The sequence below is a fragment of the Pavona decussata genome, unplaced genomic scaffold (genome assembly GCF_977016875.1).
Source record: "Pavona decussata unplaced genomic scaffold, jaPavDecu1.1 SCAFFOLD_468, whole genome shotgun sequence".
Taxonomy (NCBI): Eukaryota; Metazoa; Cnidaria; class Anthozoa; order Scleractinia; family Agariciidae; genus Pavona; species Pavona decussata.
In genome coordinates, this window is record NW_028145806.1 from 1,763,336 (window position 1) to 1,786,809 (window position 23,474).

The 23,474-nt window shown below is 41.4% G+C and overlaps 1 protein-coding gene and 3 pseudogenes across 2 annotated transcripts; all 4 read left to right on the top strand.

The window, feature by feature from the left end:
* LOC146450389 (uncharacterized) overlaps window positions 1-23,474 on the top strand; it is a 286,459-nt pseudogene that overhangs the window by 175,191 nt on the left and 87,794 nt on the right.
* On the top strand, window positions 1,788-12,610 carry LOC146450401 (uncharacterized; annotated as a pseudogene). Its single transcript, XR_014860310.1, has 2 exons — window positions 1,788-5,439; window positions 11,401-12,610. The product of XR_014860310.1 is annotated as an uncharacterized LOC146450401 (transcript).
* On the top strand, window positions 7,169-10,656 carry LOC146450402 (uncharacterized). The gene has a single exon (XM_085100516.1). The coding sequence runs from the start codon at window positions 7,279-7,281 to the stop codon at window positions 10,654-10,656; it is 3,378 nt and encodes a 1,125-aa protein (XP_084956642.1). The 5' UTR covers window positions 7,169-7,278.
* LOC146450403 (uncharacterized) lies at window positions 16,442-20,989 on the top strand (annotated as a pseudogene).

Here is a 23,474-nt window from a genome sequence, read left to right on the forward strand (position 1 = left end):
TTTTTGAAACTGGGCTTCCTCCTTTGGAGCTGCTGTTAGGTAACGTACAGTGCACCAATAAACACAAATGAAGAAGTGAATGATGAAATCGCAGATGAGCTCGTCCCCAGCAGCGACAAAGATGTTGAAGGCGAAGAAACTTACAGAGGAGACTCACTGTTCCAAGGACAAATTTGAAGCTCTGTAACTTTTCTCCTTGGTACACGATCTCGATTTGGCAGAGTTGTTCGCTTCAACAATCATTTCTTGTCCTGAAAAAGGGAGATAGCGTAATTCAAGCGGAAAAACGTTTGGGAAAAGGGTAGCTATACAACCAACAAAGTACCTTCAAGGTTCAGAATAAAATGTTAGAGATTTTCTTGATATATCGCAAAAAAAACAAAAATGCTACCACTGTTGTAACAATCACGAAGGTTCTGTCTCGATAAACATTACCACCGAACATGTTTCTCCACTTCTCATTCTGTAAGAAGGACTCCGGACTTCCGAATACAAAGAAATTGTTCTCATTGACGTCTTCACTGCTCAAAGTGGCTGCTGAAACGCCACGATTTCGCAGTTCTCGAATATGAGAGTCCACCAGAGACTTCAGAGGATACACAACCAAAATTATGGCATGGTGAGGGTATGAATAGCCTGACAGGCACAGGCATTTGCAGACATCAGGGAGCAACTGAAATATATTTGACTTTCCACGTCCTCAACTTGTTGTGTCCATTTCTCTTAATTGGAAATTATTTGCATGTCTGCGGTGACTGCCAGACATCATTTTCAAAACACTCCATATCCAGCATTCCAATATATATCCTAGTTTAGACCACATTGTCTTTGTTTATGGACCCGTCATTGTTCAGAGGGTGGAGAAGGGTGATCTAAACGGGGCCAATAATTGATTTTTAACAGCTTGGGACGACTTTACTACAAGTAGTTTCACAAACAGTGGATATTTGTATTGATTGTAGTTTACATACTTTTTGACTCTTTAAATTTGATTAAAATTCATCACCGGAAACCATTTCTAAACAAGAAGCTGTTTCCAGCTTTTACTCGGGCCATGTTTGACTGTGTGGTGCAATCTCACCAAATAGATAGCCTGCGAGCAAGCTCTCTTCGTGGTGGGTCCTCTTTCCCCGTCCTGCCTCACACGCCCTAGAGAGCTTGCTCGATTCCTGAGTGTATATGTCTATATTTATTGATTTTATCGAATTAAGATAATGGAGCATCTTATTTAAAACAATCATAATGCAATATCAAAATAATATGCCATCCATAGTATTTTCTATAAAGGGCGACTAACACGGTACGACTTTGTCGCATGCGACAAGCTTACGACAGGCCTACGACACGAATTGTTTCGTGTAAATCAAACATACAACTCGCTTTCGACTGAAGTGTACGTCAGGAAATGTCGTAGGATTTTAAAACATGTTTTATCCTACGGCAATCGTAAATATAGGCAATGTTGAATGACGAGAGTTCTGTGCGATTTTTTGCATGTCGCGAGAAGCGCGCGCTCTAGAAATCGCAGGCGACAGTCGTAAGCAAAAGTTGTACTGTCTAAATTGGCCACAATTTTGTCGGGGTTAGTAATACGTGGATAGTGTCAACTTTTTATGAGTGTTCTGAACTGTTCTGATGTACTTTGTTTTTATACAAGTTCATTAAATTGGCCATAGGGGAAATTCACAGCAATTCTCTGGCATTAAAATAGCGCTTGATCGCGCAGTTGAATTGTCATTAGAGGGAGCAATTTTAACCCTAGGGCGCTTCCCTTGAAGTTATTTTTGATTGTTTTTTTTTTTTTTTAACATGTTCATGCAAGTTATTATAATTTAATATTTGCACTTTGTTACTTTTTTTTTTTTATTAAAAGAATGGACAAGGTCGCAGCAGAAGTTTGTCCTACCAATTTACCTGTGGCCGGCGACGTAGGCGACAGCGCTTTAGCTCAGGTTGAAGATCAACCTTCGAACACACGAAAGCGGAACCCTAATAAATGTTCAAAATGCGGGAAAAGTGTGTTAAACCTCAGTAGACACCAGAAAGACGTCCATGGCATGAAGAAACTTAGCCTGAAACTCCATGATTACTTTACGGGTGAGAAAAAGAACCCAAGGGGATGGTGAAGTTCTGTCCGCTATCTCCATGCAAAGGGAACAGAACACCGATATTTCAGCTACACAAGCATTTGCAAACGTCGATACATGGTCTTGAGCCTAATACACCGAGCTATATAAGAGCCTTGGATAAAGCACAGAGAGTGTCCCTAAAACATTTAGAGTCGTACAAGAATCAAAAGGAAAGAATGAAGAGAGCCAAAGATGAAGAAGAAGTAAGCGAGAAGAAAGCAGCAGTGACGGGGAAAGGCAAGGAGTTGAAGAGAATAGCGAATTACAAGAAGAAAGTCATGGGGAGAGAAAAGTAAGCAAGGCTAAAATGGATCTGGAGAGTGACCAAGAATACGATGAGCTCACTAGAAAAGTATGGGAAGAAACACAAAGATCACGAGGTATTGTGATCCCAAGGGAGCAAACAAGCGATAGTGACGAAGAGGAGCAAGGCGAATTCGAAGGTGAAGGTTCACAGTCCGGGGAGCTCTTTAAAGGAACTCTTACGGCTACAACAGAAGATGAAGCTATCATCCTATCATCAGAAAGTGACCAAAATTCTGGAACGGATGGGTCGAGCGACTCATACACATCGCAAGATTCTACTCTTTCCCAAGAACAACATGATCTGTTGGTTGAGGTGGTTGAGGTTATAAGCAGAGAGCAATGTGACTCTGGCTCATTGTTAGACGTTGAATCTGAGCTACCTTGGAAGGAGACAATCCAGAAGTTCATCTTTAGGCAGGAACGTCAAGGTTACCGTTTCAAGACTGAAGAAGAGTCACTAGATGATTTCAGACAAAACCTTCAGAAAGAAGAGAGAGATGACGAACTGTTCGAAGGCATTTTCATGGATGACAAAAGCAATGACGATGATGCTTTAGATGAGGATTGGGAGCCAAGCAATAATGAACCTGACATCCAAGAGGTTGACGAACATCGACAGGGAGAAATTGGTGATGCCACCGATACTTTATTTGCTGAATTCTACGAGTACTTAGTCGATGTGGATGGAGGTTACCGCAGTGCAAAGGTAGCACAGCAGTACAAGTCTCAAGTACAAAGTGTCATTCGTACATGTAAGATGAAACTGACAGAAAGGGAAACTGAAAAACATGAACACCAAGGGCTTCCTTCCTTTCATTTGCTGCTAATTCCAGGGATGAGTGGAGTGAAATTTCTGAGGTCCTGGCTTTCTTATGCAGTCGAGAAATACCAACCTGGAACTGTGTGGTCGTATCTAATGAGCGTGCGCCTTTTCTACAAGTTTTCTCGCCCAAGAGGAAAAGAACATACAAAACGTTACACAGGACTTGCTTAATACACGTCGCGATCTCATGAGCTCCTGGTCTTCTGCGCAAAAGAAGAAGGTATTAAGAAGGAAACTGGAGAAGTACGACGAGGATTACAGAAAACTCCTCACAAGCGAAAACCTCCATCAAGTGTACCACGGAAATCAGCACGTTAATGCCGTCAAGCAACTGGCAGCAACTTCAGATGAAACAAAGCGTGGCTATGTGACTGACAAGACCCTCGACGAAACATCTCATTGGGAAGTTCGGGACTGGCTCATGACTCGCCTCCTAATAGATAACAGTGGCAGAAGTGGCGTTGCAGCGAACATGACGACAAGTGAGTTCAGGGACGCAGTTTTCTACCCCGGAACAGACAATGATCCAGCAAGGTACAGAGTACATGTCAAAGATCACAAGACTGCTGGATCATATGGTGCAGCCGTTGTCTGGATTTATGACAACTTCTATCTCCTTATAGACATGTATCTAAGAACAGTTAGGAGCCAGTTCGTCTCAGGAGATTCGAAAGTAGAGCAGGTATTTGTCTCCAGCAATGGCCTTGCACTAACTTCATCCCAGGTTTCATATTCTGTATTTAGAACTTTTCAAAGGGAAGGCATTGACGTTAAATGAAGGATCTGCGCTACCACAATCAGAAAGTCTCTCGCCACGGGGATGCATGCACACATGCCCGATCAGAAGGATAATTTAGCCGCACTTGCTCAGCATAAGCCACAGACGCAGGCTAAATACTATCGCGTCCATGACAAAGTCAGCGAGACGAACTTAGGACGTCGAGCAGTGAAGAACCTTGTCTCTCTAAAGACAGTTGAAGTCCCTCTGCCAGAGAAGGACCAAGTGACCACACCAGCTCCATGGGATGTTGAAGAAACTGATGATTTGAAGATGTTCAGCAATGAATTAGAAACAGGGGCCATCGAGGAGGAAAACATCCATAAAAAGCTGACGGGAACAAGCTTCGTCACCAATCATTCCATAAAGGCAGTTGTTCTAAAGCTTCGCTGTATGAGGGAGGAATTCGCACACACACTTGAACCTCCCAGTGAACAACTTACAAACACGGAAAAGGTGATGAAGTTCCTTGACGGATGCCAAACATTCGCGCCATCAACATCAAAAGCCCTTTCCGTTTCAAGCGAATCTTCCCGCTTTTGGAGGAAGTTTATGGACGAGCAAACCTGTTATCTCCTCAAATTAACAGAAGACCTAGTGGCCAATAACACTGCTAAGAAAGAAACCGTTTGGCAGAGGGTGATCAATCATCCAAGAGCAATGGAGCTTGGCCTTATTTCCGGCAAAGAAGACGACGAAGAAATCCAGAAAGCCAAACAACGTCTAACTGACAAGGTGAGGCAGGGGGCAAAAAAGAAGAAATGGAGTCAGAAAAAGTAACTCTATGTGCATACGAAATGGAAATTTTCATTTTTGCTTTGAAGGCTTTAATACCGCTTACGTTTCATTTTTACGTCGAGTGCAAGTCTCAAAAACTTTGCTCAAGTGGCAACATGAATATTATAGATAATGGCTGGATAATATGTCAAATATCTCAGCCGTGGTGTGGATAACACGCTACTTTATTGCTGTTTAGAAATACAACTGTTCATTCAGTCGATGAGCAATCCATTTTATGTGCCTTACATGCAAAGCAAAGATAGTGCATTAACAGGTCATACTCGAAAAACGCATATGAAATGAAAAGTTATTCCTGTTTTGAAGGCCTTTAAAGCCCTTACGTTTAATTTTAGCATTATATGCTTTTCTCAAAAACAAGTCCAAAGTAAAAGTTAAGGCCCAGAAACACTGTGCAACATTGCCCGCAATGTGTCCAGCCCTGATATTGTCGTGTGTCCTATTGTGCGCAATGTTACAGGAGGAGAAGCTCCTAAGCTTGTTAGATGTTTGCAAGTCTGCGAGGGAATTAAATTTAAGAACTTAAAACTATATGTCTTATGTATACTATATAATAGTGAATATATTTTCTGACACATGAACAAACAGTGATAATTTTGAAAGAAGTGTCGGAAATTGATTCCATGCAATAAAAGGCTTTCAGAATCGGTCGTACTTAATTACCTACTTGTCAAACTAAATCACTTGATAAGATCAAAGAATGAAATAATTAAATATGTTAAGTGAAGATTAGGTTTCTCTATGGACTGGAGAGAGTGAACGCATTGAAAACATTGAACATTGTGACCAGGGACCAGGGACTTGAAATAAAACGTCTTCTATACTGAGAATTGTCGTGGATTTCTGAGGCCACGCGGAGGCGTTCGCGACAAATTGGCACCTCCGACGGGACACACGCAACACTGGGACGAGAACAGAAATAATTCTACTGCAGTAATTTCGAAACTGTGACGGCAAACATGGAAGAGGTCGAGGGAGCATTGGAGACGAAGCTTACACAATTGAAGTTTTCAAGGGAACGAACAGAGAAAATCATCCAAAGCGGGAAATGGGACAGAGTAGAGAGACATCAAAATGCGTTAAAGGAATTGGCAGGCGAAGCCGATCAGTTGAAAAGAAAACTAGAAGAGATGAAGATCGCTGCAAAAGAAAATGTGGACCATGTAAAGAAATGGAGCGACGAAATTGAAACCAGGATCGATGAGGCAGAAGAAGATGTTACGCGTCTAGGAGAATGGGCTGAAACAATGAAGAAAGAAGAGAGTCAGAAGCTCCGAGACGAAGAGCTAAAGTACGAACAGAAGCTTTTCGAAACACGCCTACAATTTCAAAGCGAGTTAAAAGAGGCCGGCAAGTTGCAACAAGCGCAAGGGAGTGGTTCAGGGAGTGGTACTGGTGATGTTGTGGCTGGGTTGCAAGCGAAGTTACCAAAATTAGTTATCACTAAATTCAACGGCACTTTCCAAGATTGGTCACGATTCTGGGGACAATTCTGTGAGGCAATCGATAAATCGAGTATCGCTGGTGTAACCAAGTTTTCGTATTTGAGAGAGCTGTTGGCTCCGAAAGTTAGAGCGTCCATTGAAGCCCTTCCATTTACACCTGAAGGATATCTTCGCGCCCTAAGCATCTTAAAAGATAAGTATGGCAAGGAATCAGAAATCGTGAAAGCATACAATAAGGAAATTGTAGAGCTGCCAGTCATTTCTGGAGTGAATGTCAAAAAGATCCACGAATTCTACGAGCGCTTGACATATTGTGTGCAATCTTTGGAAACAATGGGCAAACTAGACAAGGTCAACGGAAATGTATCGATGACACTGGATAAATTACCGGGAATTAGAGGCGATATCGTACGCACGGATGACTCCTGGGAAAGTTGGGATTTTGTGAAGCTGTGCGAAGCCTTGAAACTGTGGACAAGACGCAACCCAATCGAGTTTACTAACGCGGCCGAGAGAGCAGATCCGTTCCCTCATCGACAGGAGAGATCTGACAAGCTCTTCAACGTCAGACATCAAGAGCCGAAACCACGTGCATGTGTTTATTGTGATAACACATCGCATTTTTCCTGGGAGTGCCCAAAGATAACAACGTTCGCTGAAAGGAAGCGATTTTTGGCTCAACATCGCCTTTGTTTTAATTGTGCACGCATCGGTCATCCAGCCTCCAGATGCGAAAGCAAAGCTTCATGTCAGCGATGTGGTCGTCGACATCATACCTCTGTTTGTGACCGTGAACGTGACGAATCGGGGCCACGACAAGAAGTCGTATTGACTACCTCAGAGAAAGGAGGTGGCATTTTCCCTGTTGTGAATGTGGAGGTCAATGGTATTGAGTGTCGTGCGTTGATTGACACCGGAGCGGGAAGTTCTTACGCTTCTGCGAAATTAATTGAACTTCTCAAGATAAACCCCGTTGATGTGAAAGTTAAACAAGTAGACATGCTAATGGGAACATCATTAGCCCGCCTTGAAACCTATCAATCCTGTGTTGAATCAGTTTGTGGAAACTTCAAAATGGATGTGAAGTTAATTAAAGTGAACAAAGGAGAACTGTTGACATTAGACAACCCTAACTATGACGCTGTGATTGCTAAGCACCCACACTTAAAGGGAGTGAGAATGCGTGACCGTGACACCAAACCACAACTTCCAGTACACATAGTACTTGGGGCCGGGGAATACGCAAGAATCAAGACAGAAAATCGACCGCACATCGGGAAAGACGGTGAGCCAATTGCTGAGCTTACCAAACTTGGTTGGTTTGTTATGTCTCCTGGACAGGAGTTCGACCAAAATGCGATGATGCTAACTCAAACTAGCAAGCTGGAGTATGAAGAACTGTGCAGACTCGATGTGTTAGGGCTGGCTGACACCTTTCTCAATGACCAGCAAGCTGTGTACGGTGAATTCAAGGAGCAATTAGTCAGGACCGAGGAGGGCTGGTACGAGACCGGACTGCCCTGGAAGGGAAACCACCCACCTCTACCTTCAAATGAAGGGGGGAGCCTGCAGCGGCTACGCAACTTAACACGTAAGTTGCAGCATACCGGGAAAACTGAAGAATACGAAAGCATCATTGTAGAACAAAGGGAGCAGGGCGTGGTCGAGGTTGCAGATAAGCCAGCTGAAGGGATCGAATTCTACATACCCCACAAGCCAGTGGTGAGAGAGGATGCTGAATCTTCCAAAACGCGCATTGTCTATGATGCATCAGCACGGGAACCCCCATCAGCCCCATCCTTGAATGAGTGTCTCAACCCTGGCCCTCCGCTGCAGAACAAGCTTTGGGATGTGCTCGTTCGTCAGCGGTCTTACCCAGTTGCAGTGACAGGCGACTTGAAGAAAGCATTTCTGCAAGTGCGCATCAAAGCATCAGACAGGGATGCACTTAGATTTCACTGGAGGAAAGATGAACACTCTAAGCTTGAAACACTGAGATTCACAAGAGCGTTGTTCGGGCTGACGTCTTCGCCCTTCCTGCTTGGGGGAGTTATAGAGTGTCATCTAGAGACATGGGAAACGAGAGCGCCAGAGGCGGTGACGGGGCTGCAAAAGAACTTGTACGTGGATGACTTGCTGTCGGGAGGAGTGACTGTGGGGGAAGCGCAGTACCGCAAGGAGCATGCCATCGAAATATTCGAGGACGCAAGTTTTACTTTACACAAGTGGCATTCTAACGTCCCGATGCTGGAGGGAGGTATCGAAAGCAAAGATAGTGATTTGTCTTTTGCCAAACATCAACTTCAACACCCAGAAGAAGCTAGGGCCATCCTACTAGGACTAGGATGGGACAAAGACAAGGATGAGTTGAGCGTCAAATTTCCCCCTGAACAAGTCCAACCGACCAAGAGAGGGATACTAAGCAAGGTTGCCAAGGTGTATGACCCCCTGGGACTGGTCTCACCTGTGACCCTTGAAGGAAAAATGATCTTCAGAGATGTGTGTGATGCAACTAAAGCATGGGACGTGAAACTCGAAGAACCATTACTACAGAGATGGAAGAAATGGGAGCACTCTCTGCCTCTAGAGCAGTTGTTGCTAAGGGCAATCACCAGCTACCAAGAACCCTTGCAAGATGTCGAACTACATAGCTTCGGTGACGGCAGCAAACAAGGAGTGGGAGCCGCAGTGTACGCAGTTGTGCGACAACAGTCGGGAACAACACAACGCCTGCTAGCCGCTAAAGCACGTCTAGCAAAAGAAGGACTATCCATACCCCGTATTGAGCTGATTGGGGGCCACATGGCGGCTAACTTAGTCACAAACGTGAAGAATGCTTTGGAGGGTCTACCAATTTCGAACGTGTATGGCTGGCTTGACAGTACTGTGACCCTTCACTGGATACGAGGAGGGGGAGAATATAAGCAGTTTGTTGCCAACCGCGTGAACAAAATTAACCAGCACCCCGAAATCCAGTGGAGGCATGTGTCAACGAGGGAAAATCCAGCTGACCTGGCAAGTAGAGGAGGGGAAACGACTGAACTGTGGTGGAGTGGACCGAAGTGGCTGGCTAATCGAGAGCACTGGCCACCTAACCCTGTGACTTCAGCTTCGCCAGCGACAGAGGTTGAAGCTAAAACTATCCGAGAAGTGCTTACAGTGACGCAGACGAAGGCTGCCAGTGATGGATTGGACGAATTGCTAGACAAGCACGATCTCAGACGCGCTTTGAGGGTTGTTGCATGGGTCACAAGATTCATAACCAACTGCAAGACACCCAAGAGACTAACAGGGCCATTAACGACTGCTGAAATAGATAGTGTAAAGTGGGGTTGGATCAGACGAGCGCAACAACAAGATATGACGATGCCAAATTATCCGCAGATCCAGAGCAGCTTAAATCTGCAGCTGAGTAAGGACGGACTTCTGGAATGCCGTGGACGTATCCAGGGAAAATACCCGATCTATCTTCCAGAAGACGCAATATTTACAAAGAAGCTGGTGAGACGAGTGCATTGTGAGACTCTGCACGGGGGAGTAGGGCTGACAATGGCGGCAGTCAGGGAAAACTACTGGGTTCTGAGGCTGAGGAGACTCGTGAAGAAAGTGACGAAGGAATGCTGGGGGTGTAAGAGGTTCCAGGCGACAGCAGTTGCGACGCCCCCACCAGGTCTTCTGCCAACCAACAGAACAGAAGGGACTACGGCATTCGAGGTCGTCGGCGTGGACTTTGCTGGCCCAATACGCTACCGAAAGGGAAGCAACCGAGAAGGGAAGGCTTACATCGCACTGTTTGCCTGTAGCTTGACGCGGGGAGTACATCTTGAGCTGTTACCGAGTCTAGAAACAGAGAAGTTCCTTCTGTGCCTGAAGCGTTTCATTGCAAGGCGTGGTCGACCAAAGACGCTGTACTCTGACAACGGGGGAACGTTTGTGAAAGCTGCTAAGTGGCTTAAGACAGTTCGACGAGACGAGAAAGTACAGGGCTATCTCGAGCAGCAAGAGATCCAATGGCAATTGAATCTGTCCCGGGCACCGTGGTGGGGAGGACAATTCGAGCGTCTTATCGGCGTTGTGAAACGGGCCTTCTACAAGACTATTGGAGCGGCTACCTTGACCTGGGATGAGCTTAGTGAAATCATGCTCGACGTGGAAATACAAATCAACCGCCGTCCGCTGAGCTACGTCAAATATGACGTCCAGTTGCCCACCCTAACCCCATCGACGTTCCTGTTTCAGCGGTCAAGTCTGTTGCCAGAACAGGTGCCTTGGAGGGAGGAAGACGTAAACTTAAGAAGGCGTGGCAAAGTATCTCAAATCGTGCAAGGAACAACTCTGGCGCCGCTGGACAAGGGAATACCTGACTACACTTCATGAGAGGCATAACTTGAACCACAAGCGCAGGAACTTCCAAGTCAAGGTGGGAGATGTTGTGATCATCAGATCAGAAGAGAAGAATCGGAACAGATGGCCGATTGCTGTTGTAAGGCAACTCTATCCTGGTCGTGACGGGATAGTACGGGCGGTACAAGTTGACACAGGGAAGGGACAACTGGAGAGGCCAGTCCAACACCTCTATCCCACGGAGCTTAATTGTGACAGACCCCGCCCTCCAGTGTTGAACCCAGAAGCAAACGTTTTCCGCCCTCGCCGTGAAGCGGCAGCCGTTGCTGCAGAGAACATTAGAGCTATTGCTCTACAGGAACTAAACACTTAGATCTTTCGTTTAAGAGACAAGGACATTCCGTGACCATAATATATTCAGTTGAATTTCGTTAAAGTTTTTTATTTAGTGGACAATCAGTGATTTCCTCTAAAGCATATACCTCAACAGGAGCTATATGGGGGGAGAGTGTCGGAAATCGATTCCATCAATAAAAGGCTTTCAGAATCGGTCGTACTTAATTACCTACTTGTCAAACTAAATCACTTGATAAGATCAAAGAATGAAATAATTAAATATGTTAAGTGAAGATTAGGTTTCTCTATGGACTGGAGAGAGTGAACGCATTGAAAACATTGAACATTGTGACCAGGGACCAGGGACTTGAAATAAAACGTCTTCTTTACTGAGAATTGTCGTGGATTTCTGAGGCCACGCGGAGGCGTTCGCGACTGAAGTAATTTTTGTTTGGTGGTTGAGCTTCATTTTAAGTTCAAGGGAATATAATGTCGGGTTAATGCGTGAACGAAAATTAGTATTCAAGTTTTAACAGGACCAATGTTTGGCATCAGCAGTCTTTAGCGCCCTGTACTTAGGTTCTTGGAGCAAGGCTACTTGCACATAACATTATTATGTGGAAAGAGCAATTTTCTACACTTAATGTAAAAACACTCAACAGTCAAAAAAAGAAGATAGCCACAATGTTAAAGTCACGCCGTTGGCAAAAAATTATCATAATGTTTTAATTAAGTACCATAATGTCTTTAATTTTCGCACGGGTTTTAACTTAGTTACTCTAGCGCACATTCAAATTACATACCTCTGCAGGAAGGAATCTAAAATGACCCATTGTAATGTCCGTTTTATTACTTTATTTCGAAGCTTAAAGCTTCACTATTGGAGCTTGAGACTTTTCAGTTTTCTTAGCTTTTTACCCGAGCCATGTAGCATCGAACTTTATTAGGTGTTTGAATAAATTTACACGTACATTTTCTTGGCGCAGCAGGTAGCAATGGTAATCTAGGCAGGCCAGGAAAAGAAATCAGAAAAAAGAAATAATGACTTAAACGAAAAGTTCAGCGATCAATATTGAACAATTAATGCGATCTCTAGAATCTACAAAATTTGAAGGCATTAAGGTACTTCATGGAATAACTTTAAAATAATATCCTTTACCTTTAAAAATGACCATGTATGTGAAAATTAGGGAAAATTAAGTGTTGGCCCTTCATTTGCTAGTGCTTAAAAGGTTAAAAATGTTAGTTTGGCCCTCACTTTGTCTTTGTCGTCGGATAGCACATAGCCACAATATAATCAACAGTTGAAAAGAAATGTTCTTAATATGTTGATCGAATTTAGCTTTAACTTGTGAAAGGGCGGAAAAGTTGAAACAATGTTACTTGTTCTGAATTCAGTTCATGTTTAAAAAAAGTCAGAGGAAACGGTCATTTAAAGTCCTGATGAATGCCATGTATGATTAGAGATTCTAAATAAAGTTTGTATTTTCGTTCAGTTATTTTCATTATTAATGACATTGATCCATTAATACCTCTTTTATATAAATCACGATATGGAAGATCGAAGATGAACATTTCAAAAGAGGTTTACTGCCACTTGCGGTTGACTTAGTTTTACTTCTCTTTAGTCAATTGAATGTAGAGCAATGAACATGAAGCTGCTTGATCCAAGTTCACGTTATCTCTATGAAAGAAAGAAAAATCATGAATACGTGTATTCGTAGTTCCTCCTTCCTACGCGATGTAACACCGTCAACTTGGATCAAGCAGCGGAAAACTAATTCTACCCATAATACCTTTCAGCATTATCGCGTACACTTTTGTATAGGACAACCTTTCTCAACACAACTACATTCACGTGTACTACCCTATGTTAGTAATAATGATGACGTTTTTTTTTTTGGGGGGGGGATCCACAGACTATCCGCACTCTGCAAAATTGTTGAGGAATTTTAACAGAAGGAAACACGAGAAAATTCACTTCGTCAGTTAGAAATATCGTAAAACCTTTTTATTTGAACGCCCGCAAATTACTCAGCTATTGTCGTAAGCGCGCGTACGGTTATAGAACTATAGGGGGTGACCTGAAAAAAAAAATATTTGCCCCACGAACACTAAGTGCTCATCAAGAAAGCTTATGCTGCTTTAAATCAATTGTTAAAAATGATCGGACATAAAGCAAAAAGAAAGAACGAACGATTGAACAGATAAAGATAATTCAACCCTAATTCTAAAGGCAGTACTGGAAATTCTGTTGAGAAACCAATCAAAAAGGTGGGTGGTACAGAAAATAATATTTTTTAGCTCCTATACTATTACCAGCCTCACAGAAAACACAAGCGAGGAAAAGACAGTAGTTACTTTCAAAGCGATCATGATTTAAAGTTCTAAAATTAAGTCAAGTGAGTAAGCATGATCAACGCGAAACAATCCCCGATCCTCTAATTGGTTCGTTTTGAGCATGCGCATCTAAGTTGTCCTGGACTCTCTTCTCTCGCCCCGTTTTAACAACTATATACATGTATTAAGGAAGGAAAGGAACTGTTCAGGGACTGAACTAGACGCTACTTGATCACAATCGTTTTAGGGCATTTGGTACAGGGTAAGACATTTGGCAAGACATTAAGTCCTGATGTGGACCTGCACTATCTAAAATGATTGATTAATAGACACCTAAATATTAAATGATAATGGACAAATAGATAATGATAGCTAAAAAATAGATAAATACTCAAAAGTTAACATTCAAGATATTAAAAATATTAAAATTATTTAAATCTACAGATTTGTTGGAAATGCTTCAGGAAGCTTTAGCAAAACTAATAAATTTTAGAATACTCCTATTTTCCTTAAGTTTTCTCTTGAAGGAAGTAAGGTTTAAACAGTTCCTGATGTAATCAGGAAGGAGGTTCCAGGATAATGCAGCTCTACGTTAGCGGAAGTCCGGTCACTGTGCTTCACTTGGTTTTACCTCTCTTTGGTCAATTGAACATAAAGCAATAGATATGAAGGTGTAAAGAACTGCTTAGCAATTGCTCGGAAATGCATTATTTCTTTTGTTTGGCCTGTTGGCTAATGAATTTTCAAAATGTTCCAGTGCAAGTTCTGCGATTGGTCCAGGTAGGTATTTGCTACTATACGACCTCTTTCCTGGAAATACAAGAGTCCAGAATGTGCAGAAAGATCCCAAAAATGGTTGAAAGTTTTCTTAGATTACGAGGCAATGCATCTTCAAAGAGCATTCCGCTAAATTAAAATAGAAAGGATTTATTCCAAAAAAAACCGTTTAAAACGCATTAAAACAGGAAAAAAAAACAATTTGCATTTGACAAGGATGCTCAACTCGGAATGGGGAGAATTACCCTTCTCAGATCCTCCTGTGAGACTTCTTGTCAGCTCATCACATTTAAAATAAAAGATGATATTTCTTCACGAAAAACACACGTGGGTATTTGCTACAAAAATGCATATTTGCTACGAAATGACATTTTTCTAAAATTCGTTGATTCGTTAAATTCGTTTATATGAAATAAATTTCAGCTTAACAAGGTTGAGGCAATTCCTGCCACAAAGCGCAAAATCTTCTCTGAAGAAAAGATGCAGTAAAAGATCAAAAAATGGTTTTTACGGGGCAGAAAAGTTTTTCCTACCCTCGAAAAAATCTGGGACGTTCAGGTCGAGTTTACTTTATACAAAAGAACAGGATATTATCCAAAAAATTTACTTGTCAAAGAACCAAAAATATTTCAGATTGCCGAGGGGTTTGTAGGCAATTGTCCTGATCTAAATGACCTTCGGATTCTGCTTCAATCAAGATTTTATTTGTAATTTTTGGTTCGTGTACCTAAGAGTCGGTATTTGCTACGTTGTTGGGCTATAAGAGGTGACATTGATGTCACAATCATGGTCTGCATTACATTTTTATAAATGTCGTAAAATGTAAATCGTTATCGAAAGGAATATAACGATGAAATGTTTTTTCAACGCTTGTAACATAATTAAAAACGTAGAGAGCAAACAAGTAGCAGATACTGACTCGTAGCTCTAAAGAGAGAGAGAGTGAGAGAGAGAGAGAGAGAGAGAGAGAGTTAGATTGCTCTGCGTACTTGCTACTATAAGTGCGTATTTGCTACCGTAGCAAATACTCACACTGCATATTTGCTACCACAAATGCGTATTTGCTACCACGAATGCGTATTTGCTACAGTAGCAGATAGTCGTACCACAAATGCGTATATGTTTCTATTTCCAAATCTTTATATTAATAATTGTAAGCCTTTTACCTGTTGCCTATTCATTTAAGGCTCCACGTTTCACTTCGTGTGAAGTGCATTGAGTCCTATCGTGATGTACTTGTGTTTTGTATATCAATAATAAAAGTATAGATACATTTTAACAGAAACCCTGTCTCTTTTTATTTGAATGTATGCACTAAGAAACTACTTTACACTACTTTATCTGGGAGACGCGTACGCCTAAAGCCCAATGTATCGTGTTATGAGATGTCACGAGATTGCGCTACGTGTCGTTATGTGAGCCACGTAAGCCGGAAAGACGCACGTGAATCCTTCTGCACGCTGCTTAAAGAGGTTTGTAGTATCTTTTATCTTCTATAGTACTTTAATGTGTCTTAATTAACCTACTGCCGCATTGTCTCTGGAGGTTTGCTTTATATATTTTATGTTTGTGATCTGTCATGATCAGATGTTTGGATGACAAATTTTACTTTAAAACTTCAACTTTTAGCTACTAAAGACTTGGGACGAATCTCTTGCATTCTGCGATGATATAATCAGTTATTTCTTCTTGTATTGGCACTATTAGGTGCTTACAGTTCGTAAATATGTTACGTTTAATTGAAAGGTAGTATTGCCATCACAAAGAAAATGTTGAATTTAAAATACACGCAGTAGCCCGTTTGTACATATGCGTAATTCTAATAACGGACGTAATCATAGATTTTGCTGTCGCTAGACATTTCTTTACAATATTTAGATCAATTCAGTTTTAAAATAACCGTTTCTTGATCTCTGCCGTCATTTAGGCCACTATAAAAAGGCAGCGAAAATTTCATGAAATTACGCATTCTTCCACAAACCGGAAAGCATGGCCCCAGCAGTCACGCGTGACTAATTATAATGTAACTAGATAGATAAATAGCGCAAATACTAAATAGCACACCTCCTCTTTAAATAGTATAGTTTTCAAACAGAAATAATTTTTTCAACAATAAGAACTAGGTAATAGCGCTAAGATTTAGAGAAATATTACTTTTCCCATAGATATTTATAATTTGTATAGACAAACAAAAAAAATTTATTAAAAGGAGCCACAAAGCGAAACAAAAGACTTGTTCAACTCTTCAACGTACCGCAAGTCGGGAACAGTTGATAACTACAACTTGTGTTTGTTAGCTCCAAGACGTATTGTTAATAGCCTGTCATTTAACGTTTCTCTTTTTACCATATTTTTCCATTATAGTATGAATGAAATGGACAACGCAGGATTTACTTCTTCCCCCGCCGATAATGGCGCGTCAACGTCCACCAATGTAAATCACTCTACGAGGTAAGAGTTTACTTGCATTGCCTTCAGGCCATGTTCAAGTAGAGGCCGCCTAGTTATCGTGTGATAAGCTTCCTTGATACAGGGAAATTCCAGTAAGGCCTGAGATGTATATGGTGGATTGCCAATGACGGGCGTTGCACCAAGATGGCTATAAGTATCTCGTATCGAAAAAGCCCGAGCGGAACAAAGAAAAGAATTGAGTTGGTACCTGTTTATATGGTCTCGGGTACCCGAGACAACCCTTCCCCCGAGTGACCCTAGGCAAGGTAATTTTTTAGTACAATCTGTGAAAGATTCTACCAACCGTTTATATGATCTGACGCGGGGCGAGACAGGTAGGGCAGGCAGGTAGGGTAACCCTGGCAAGAGGTACAACTTTTTCTCACACTTTGACACTTAGGCTCGCCTACCCGGAACAATCCACGGCGTGTCGAGAGTCACGTATTTTCGAAGTTTCAGCTTTTAAAGCACAAATTTACGTTACAAAAGTAGAATGAGCTCAACAAAGCCCACACTAATCGAATGAAAGAAACTCAAACGAAGAATGATATCTAGAAATTTGAATACTGAAATGCTTTATGAATAATTAAGTAGTGTTAATTTTAACCCGACTAGGAGGGACAACTTTTTCTCATATAAACGCTCGATAAAGTTGTCTCGGTAAGGAGGGTTGTCTCAGGTACCCGAGACCATATAAAAATGGCCTTATCCTAGCTCCCATGCTGTTCTAACTGATGCGTAAACCTACTATAAATGTGGTCCATGGTATATGAAATACCTATAACCAATCAAAATTCTGGAATAGCACTGTTGACTACTTTTTAATAGCGTGAAATAACGTGAGTGGCCTTTTTTTCAGAATACACAGAGGGGAGAGTGTACACAAAAAATTTCTCTCACAAGTAAAACACTTGATGTATACCACGCAAGGTTTTAATTTCAATTTTAATTTCAAAAATTCGCATTAATTTTGTGAAAGAAAAAAAAACATTACTGTACATGGAACTGAATTTTAATAAACTTCGCGTAAATTTTGTTAAAATGCTTCGTTATATTCCTATGGCAAGGTAACTGATTTGTTACATGTTCAATCATATGACTAGATAACACTAATAAAACTTTTTGAATTAAGGTATAGCTATAAATGTGTCACCACAACGAGCCAGTTTTAGTGAGGGACTTTTATAAGTCCGAATAAGCTGTACACTTCCTTCAAACTTAATCATTAATGGCAACTCCACTACGTTTTTGCCTTTTCTTTGAAAACTTGAAAGTAAACATTTTAGAATTGTGTCTAGCAAATGATTATTTACTCTTCTGTCATTATCACGTATATTGTTACGCCTCGCGCGCCTTGACTATCACCATGTCTTTAACATCGCAAATTATTCTCATTACATGACCCTTTAAAAGAACGTCTCTCACTTCACGAAGAGACACGGACGAACAACAACAACAACAAAAAAATGTTCCACAATACATATATATTTTTAGTTTGTTAACGTTTTAATGTTTTATTTTCGAGCTGCATGCGCTTCGTGCTCGTTTTTAACACTTTTCTTTTACCCTCATTTTTTCCAATAATTATTAATAGTGTCAATGAAAAGGACCGCAAAGAAGTTCCTTCGACCTCTGCAGATAATGGTATTTCACCATCCTCCAATGCCAAGCGCCCCGCGAGGATCTCCAGGATTTGTAAAAAGTGCAAGCGAAGTGTAAAAAATCTTAGTCGCCATCAGAAAGAAGTGCATGGCATGACAAAAATGCGTCGTAAGCTTGATGGTTATTTCACTGGGGAGAAAAAGGCACCCAATCGGCGAGTAAAATTCTGCCCCCTCTCACCATGCAAGATGTCCAAGACGCCAATTTTCCAGCTTGATAAACATCTTCAAAGTGGAATTCACAATCTGAAACCAAAGTCCTCAGCATATGTCAAGGCATTAGCGCAAGCCCCACGAGCGTCACTCTCAAAGGTGAATTCGTACTTGAAAAGGCAAAGAAAACAAAGAGCGCGGACGAATGAACAGGCCACATCAGGTAAGAAAAACTTTAAAGGAAACCTTAACGAGGAGTATGATGCATGCGATGAAGCTGGCAATTCTAACGAACAAAATATGAAATGCGACCCAGAAGACAACGACATGTACAGCGACCAAGATTATGAAGAATTAGGAAGAAGGGCACAGGGCAAAATAAGAAGTAGAGAAGAGAAAACTCGAGAAAAGAAACGTAGTAAAGAAGACAGTGACGAAGAGTATGACAGGCTTGCACACAAGGCGTGGAAAAAGAATGAAGTTGAAAAAACAAGAGCTAGAGCCAAGAAACAAAATGCAAGAACCAGTGACAGTACCAGTGATGACCTTGTCGACAGTGACAAAGAATACAGGAAGCTAGTGACCAAAGGTTTGAATGCAGAATGCAAAGGAGACATAATGGAGAGCAACCACAAGGAAAGTTTCGATAATGATACAGAGGACAAGTGGGAAGAAGAGATTTACAGCGAAGAAGAGAATGCAAATACTCGTAACAAGAACGAAGATTTTGAATGTGTTGAGATCTCTGACAGTGAGGAGAGTCGAAAATTAGATCCTGATTACCTCTGTAGCAAAGAGTCGGATCCAGATACCTCGACACAATCAATCACATCAATCTCTTCCTCCTCTCTCTCTCAAGAATGCGAGGGACTATTGACTGAGCTAATTGAGGTAATTGGCGAGGACAAAATCAATGAAGGATCATTCCTTGATAATGACGAAGAGTGGCGCGAAACGGTAAAATAGTTTAAAAGTAGAAGAATAGCTCAAGGCCATACCTTCGAGAGTCAGCTCGAGTCTGCTGAGGAACTGGCGCGAGTCAACGAAGATAGCATGTATGAGGCATTTCATGAAGCACTTGATGGAGATGAGAGCGATAACGACGAAGCATTGGACACAAACTGGGTCCCAAGCGACTGTGAAATCAGTGAAAACAATAACATCAAGACCAAAGGCCAACCTGGAGGCGTTGACCTAAGCACGGGAACACTGCTGAAAGAGTTCTATGAATGGTTGACGGACGTAGACGGAGGATATCGAAGCGAAAAAATGGCGCAGCAGTACAAATCTCAGGTTTTAAGCGTCATAAAGAGGCTTCAGATGAATGAAACGGAAGTCAGACACGACAATCCAAAACCACCCGAGTACCTGCTCTTGCTTCCTGGAAAAGAAGGAGTAACTCTGTTGAAGCAATGGTTGTCATATGCTGTTTCCAAGTACCAACCTGGAACTGTGCGCTCATATCTTATGAGTTTGCGTTTATTTTATAAATTTCTGACGCAAGAACGCAAACCCAACATGTCTGAAGTAAGCGTTGACATGTTAAACGCCCGCCGGGATCTGATGTCTTCCTGGTCATCGGCCCAAAAGAAGAAAGTTCTGAGAAGAAAGCTTCAGAAGCACGAGGAAGATTTTAAGAAACTGATCACCAGTGAAAATCTCTACCAAATCTGCCATGGTGATCAGCGAATAAATGCAGTAAAACAGCTTAGCAATTCGTCAAAGGAAACCAGTCAGGGGGCCGAGGTTCAAAGGATAATCAGCGACAAAACTCACTGCGAAGTAAGGGATTGGTTGATGACTCATCTCGTCATCGACAATAGTGGAAGAAGTGGGGTCATTGCAAACATGACCGTAGCTGAATTCAAGGACGCCGTTTATCACTCGGGTACAGACGAAGACCAGGCTCGTTACAGAATTCTTGTTAGTAACCACAAAACAGCTGAACAGTATGGTTCTGCGGTTATCTGGGTATATGACGATTTGTACAAAATGATGGACATGTACCTAAGAACTGTACGAAGCCAGTTCACGGCAGCTACCCCACAGGTTGAACAACTATTCGTTTCAAGCAACGGGATGCCCCTAACATCTTCGCAGGTATCAACGTCGGTATGGCGAACTTTCCAGAGAGAGGGGATTGTGACAGAGGGAAGAATATCTGCCACAATTATACGGAAGTCTCTTGCTACTGGTATGCATGTCCACATGCCAGATGAAAAGGATCATCTTGCTGCCCTAGCCCAGCATAAGACCCTGACACAAGCCAGGTATTATCGTGTCCACGATAAGCTTGTCGAAACTGACCTTGGCCGAAGGGCAGTGAGCAAACTTGTTGCCCTCAAATCAAGCAACGTTCATCAGCCACAGAATGATCCCAAGGAGACTAAAGCAGTCCCAAAGCCTGGAAGAGGGAGGAAACGGAACATCTGAAGGAGCTATTTAAACAAGACCTCGAGACAGGCGCTATCGAGGAGGCCAACGTGAAGGAAAAACTAACAACAACAACGCTTCTGGAGGAACGCCCCTTGAAGGCTGTGGTCTTAAAGCTCTGGAGACTAAGAGAAGAACACATGAAAGGTTGCGAGCCCCCATCTGACATAGACCCTGACAGCGACAGCAATAAATGCTTTTCGATAGCTACCTGACAGCGTCGTTCAGTGATTGCGCAACAGATCGTCTATATGATTAAGGATCACTGAAGTGCACCTTAAAGCCGATTACAACAAAATTAACTAACGAGTGTAACTTTTACACTATCGTTAGGCTGGAATAGCCTCTTCTTTTGTTATGACGTTTTTAATAAACGCGAGCATTATTCTGGACACAATTTATAATCACTTCGAAAAAGCAAAACTTAACTTCTAGTACGTGTAGTTAACCTGTAGTACAGGTTAGTTTTTACATCATCAATTAACATTTTTATTAAACAAATTCTTACTGTCAGGCCTTTGTGTCATTTTCAAGGTTTATGTTAAAAAAATCGTTAACCATAGTTAGCTTTTAGTTCATTATGTACTAAAAATTTACTTTTAGTATATAGTTAATGTTTAATACGCTTTGTAGATCATTAAACATTTTGATTATATACCTTCTTTATGCCTGACCTTGGTGTCCTTTTCAAAGATTGTTAAAAAAAATAGTTAATCATAGTTAACTTTTAGTACTTTTTGTACCCAAAATTTACTTATAGTATGTAGTTGATGTTTAGTGCGTTTTTACATCATTGAACATTGGGATTATACAAATTCCGGCTGTCTCTGGCCTTGGTGTTCTTTTCGAGGCTCATGTTAGAAAAAGGTTGTTGTTGACCATAGTTAACTTTAAATACGTTTTAATTTAAGAGTTAACCTTAAGTGCTTAGTTCAAGTGTAGTACGTTTTGTACATCGTTGAACTTTTTGATTATACATATATAATATTTTCCTATGAAATTTTGATTGTCCAGTCTTGTAAACTGTTTTTGCGACCAGTCCTTACGACAAAATAAAGGTAAACTGATCATTAACCAAAGCAGTCGGTCACTGCGACTAGTTCGTTCGTTTAAACACTACATGGGACTTATCTCTGTTGTAGGTCATTAGCTTGACCGTCCCTACGTGTTTTCCGAATTGTGTGTTAAAAAAGTTGTAGCTAGGCATGGCTTCCTTTTTGTACTCTTTTTTAATCTGAGGTCAGCCTTAAGGACATAGTCAACCATTAATACGTTTTTGAACAGCTATCACACATTTTTATTGTACCCTTCCTGACCGCCTGGCCGTGGGGTCCTTTTTGAAGCTTACGTTATAAAATTATTAACGAATAAAAAACGTTTTACTTGGATAATTCTTTATTTCATGATGTTTTACTTCTATCTTGCATCTGCCTGATAGAAGACGTTATGAGCTAGTTTCGAATTACGCTTCACTGATCCTAAACAAAAGATCCAAGTCGAGGTTCAGGGGAATTATTTGAATTTTCTTTTTTTTTTTTCCCTCAACCTCGACTTCGCCCCTTTGTTCGGGATCAGTAGAGAGTATTTACAAGGTAGCCTATTTATCATTATCATTACCCTCTCCTTATTCGCACTGGAACGATTTCTCTGTCTGAGAAGACAGGACTCTACCAGTTACATCAAACATACCACTTCCTACTTTATTGTTTTCGGGTATCTATCCATCCATTCACTTTGTGATATACTGATTTAGCGAAAACAGATCGCATTTAAGTATGTACTAAATAGTTACAAACGTTTAATTTAATTGGCAGAATTGAAAAATTAAAAAATATCTGGACATTTGATCATTTCTCTATTAACTGGAGCCGTTATCGGGAAAGGAAACTATGGTTCTCTACGCGTCCCTTGGACATCAATCATCTCCCCATTTCTGGTATTGCTGATGCTATTGGTAACTGGCATGCTGTAATTCGTGCGTCGCTCTAGGAGATATTGTCAAATGATATTTAAAGAAAAAATGTTGGTATGTTGGCCTTTGTTGGTGTATTGATCTCTCAACTTACTTTGCAAACTTCCTCCAGGTGAAATTTCATAACAATGAATCAGACGAATGTTTTTACACTGAATGATGTACTTTTCTATACTTTTTCTGTCCTTTTCTTCTAAGTGGGTCAAATATTAAGTGCTGGCCTGAACGCAACTGACAAATTCGATATAATATATAAGTAAAATTAGTAAGTACAAACTAGAACTATACTGAAGTGAATATATGAAATTCGTATGTTTGTACTGCGGAGTACACTTACTTCAAATCTCGTTCAAGCCTGAATTATTTTCAGGCAAAATTATCATGTTGCTAATGAGAAGGAATGAGGAAAGGAGGCAGTCTCTCCTCAAGCAATCGAGCAAGAACCTTACACAGTGTGTCAAACTGGGGGTGAATATGGCATCGCCGCTTAAGCGACGAACGAAAGCAAATCGTTTTGAAAAAGCACCTCGAAACAAGCTAGTGTCAGTAGTGGTCTTGATCGGCGACGTGTAAACAAAAGGCGTAACGTCATCGAAAGAGCTCTATGCGGTTGCAAAATTTATGAACCCTGTCTGTATAAACGCTGCATGAGGTATGCTTTCTCTACCTTAGCCACTTCCGTGTGGTTCAATAGCTTTGTCACCTTTTCATTCACTGGGTGGTTAAGA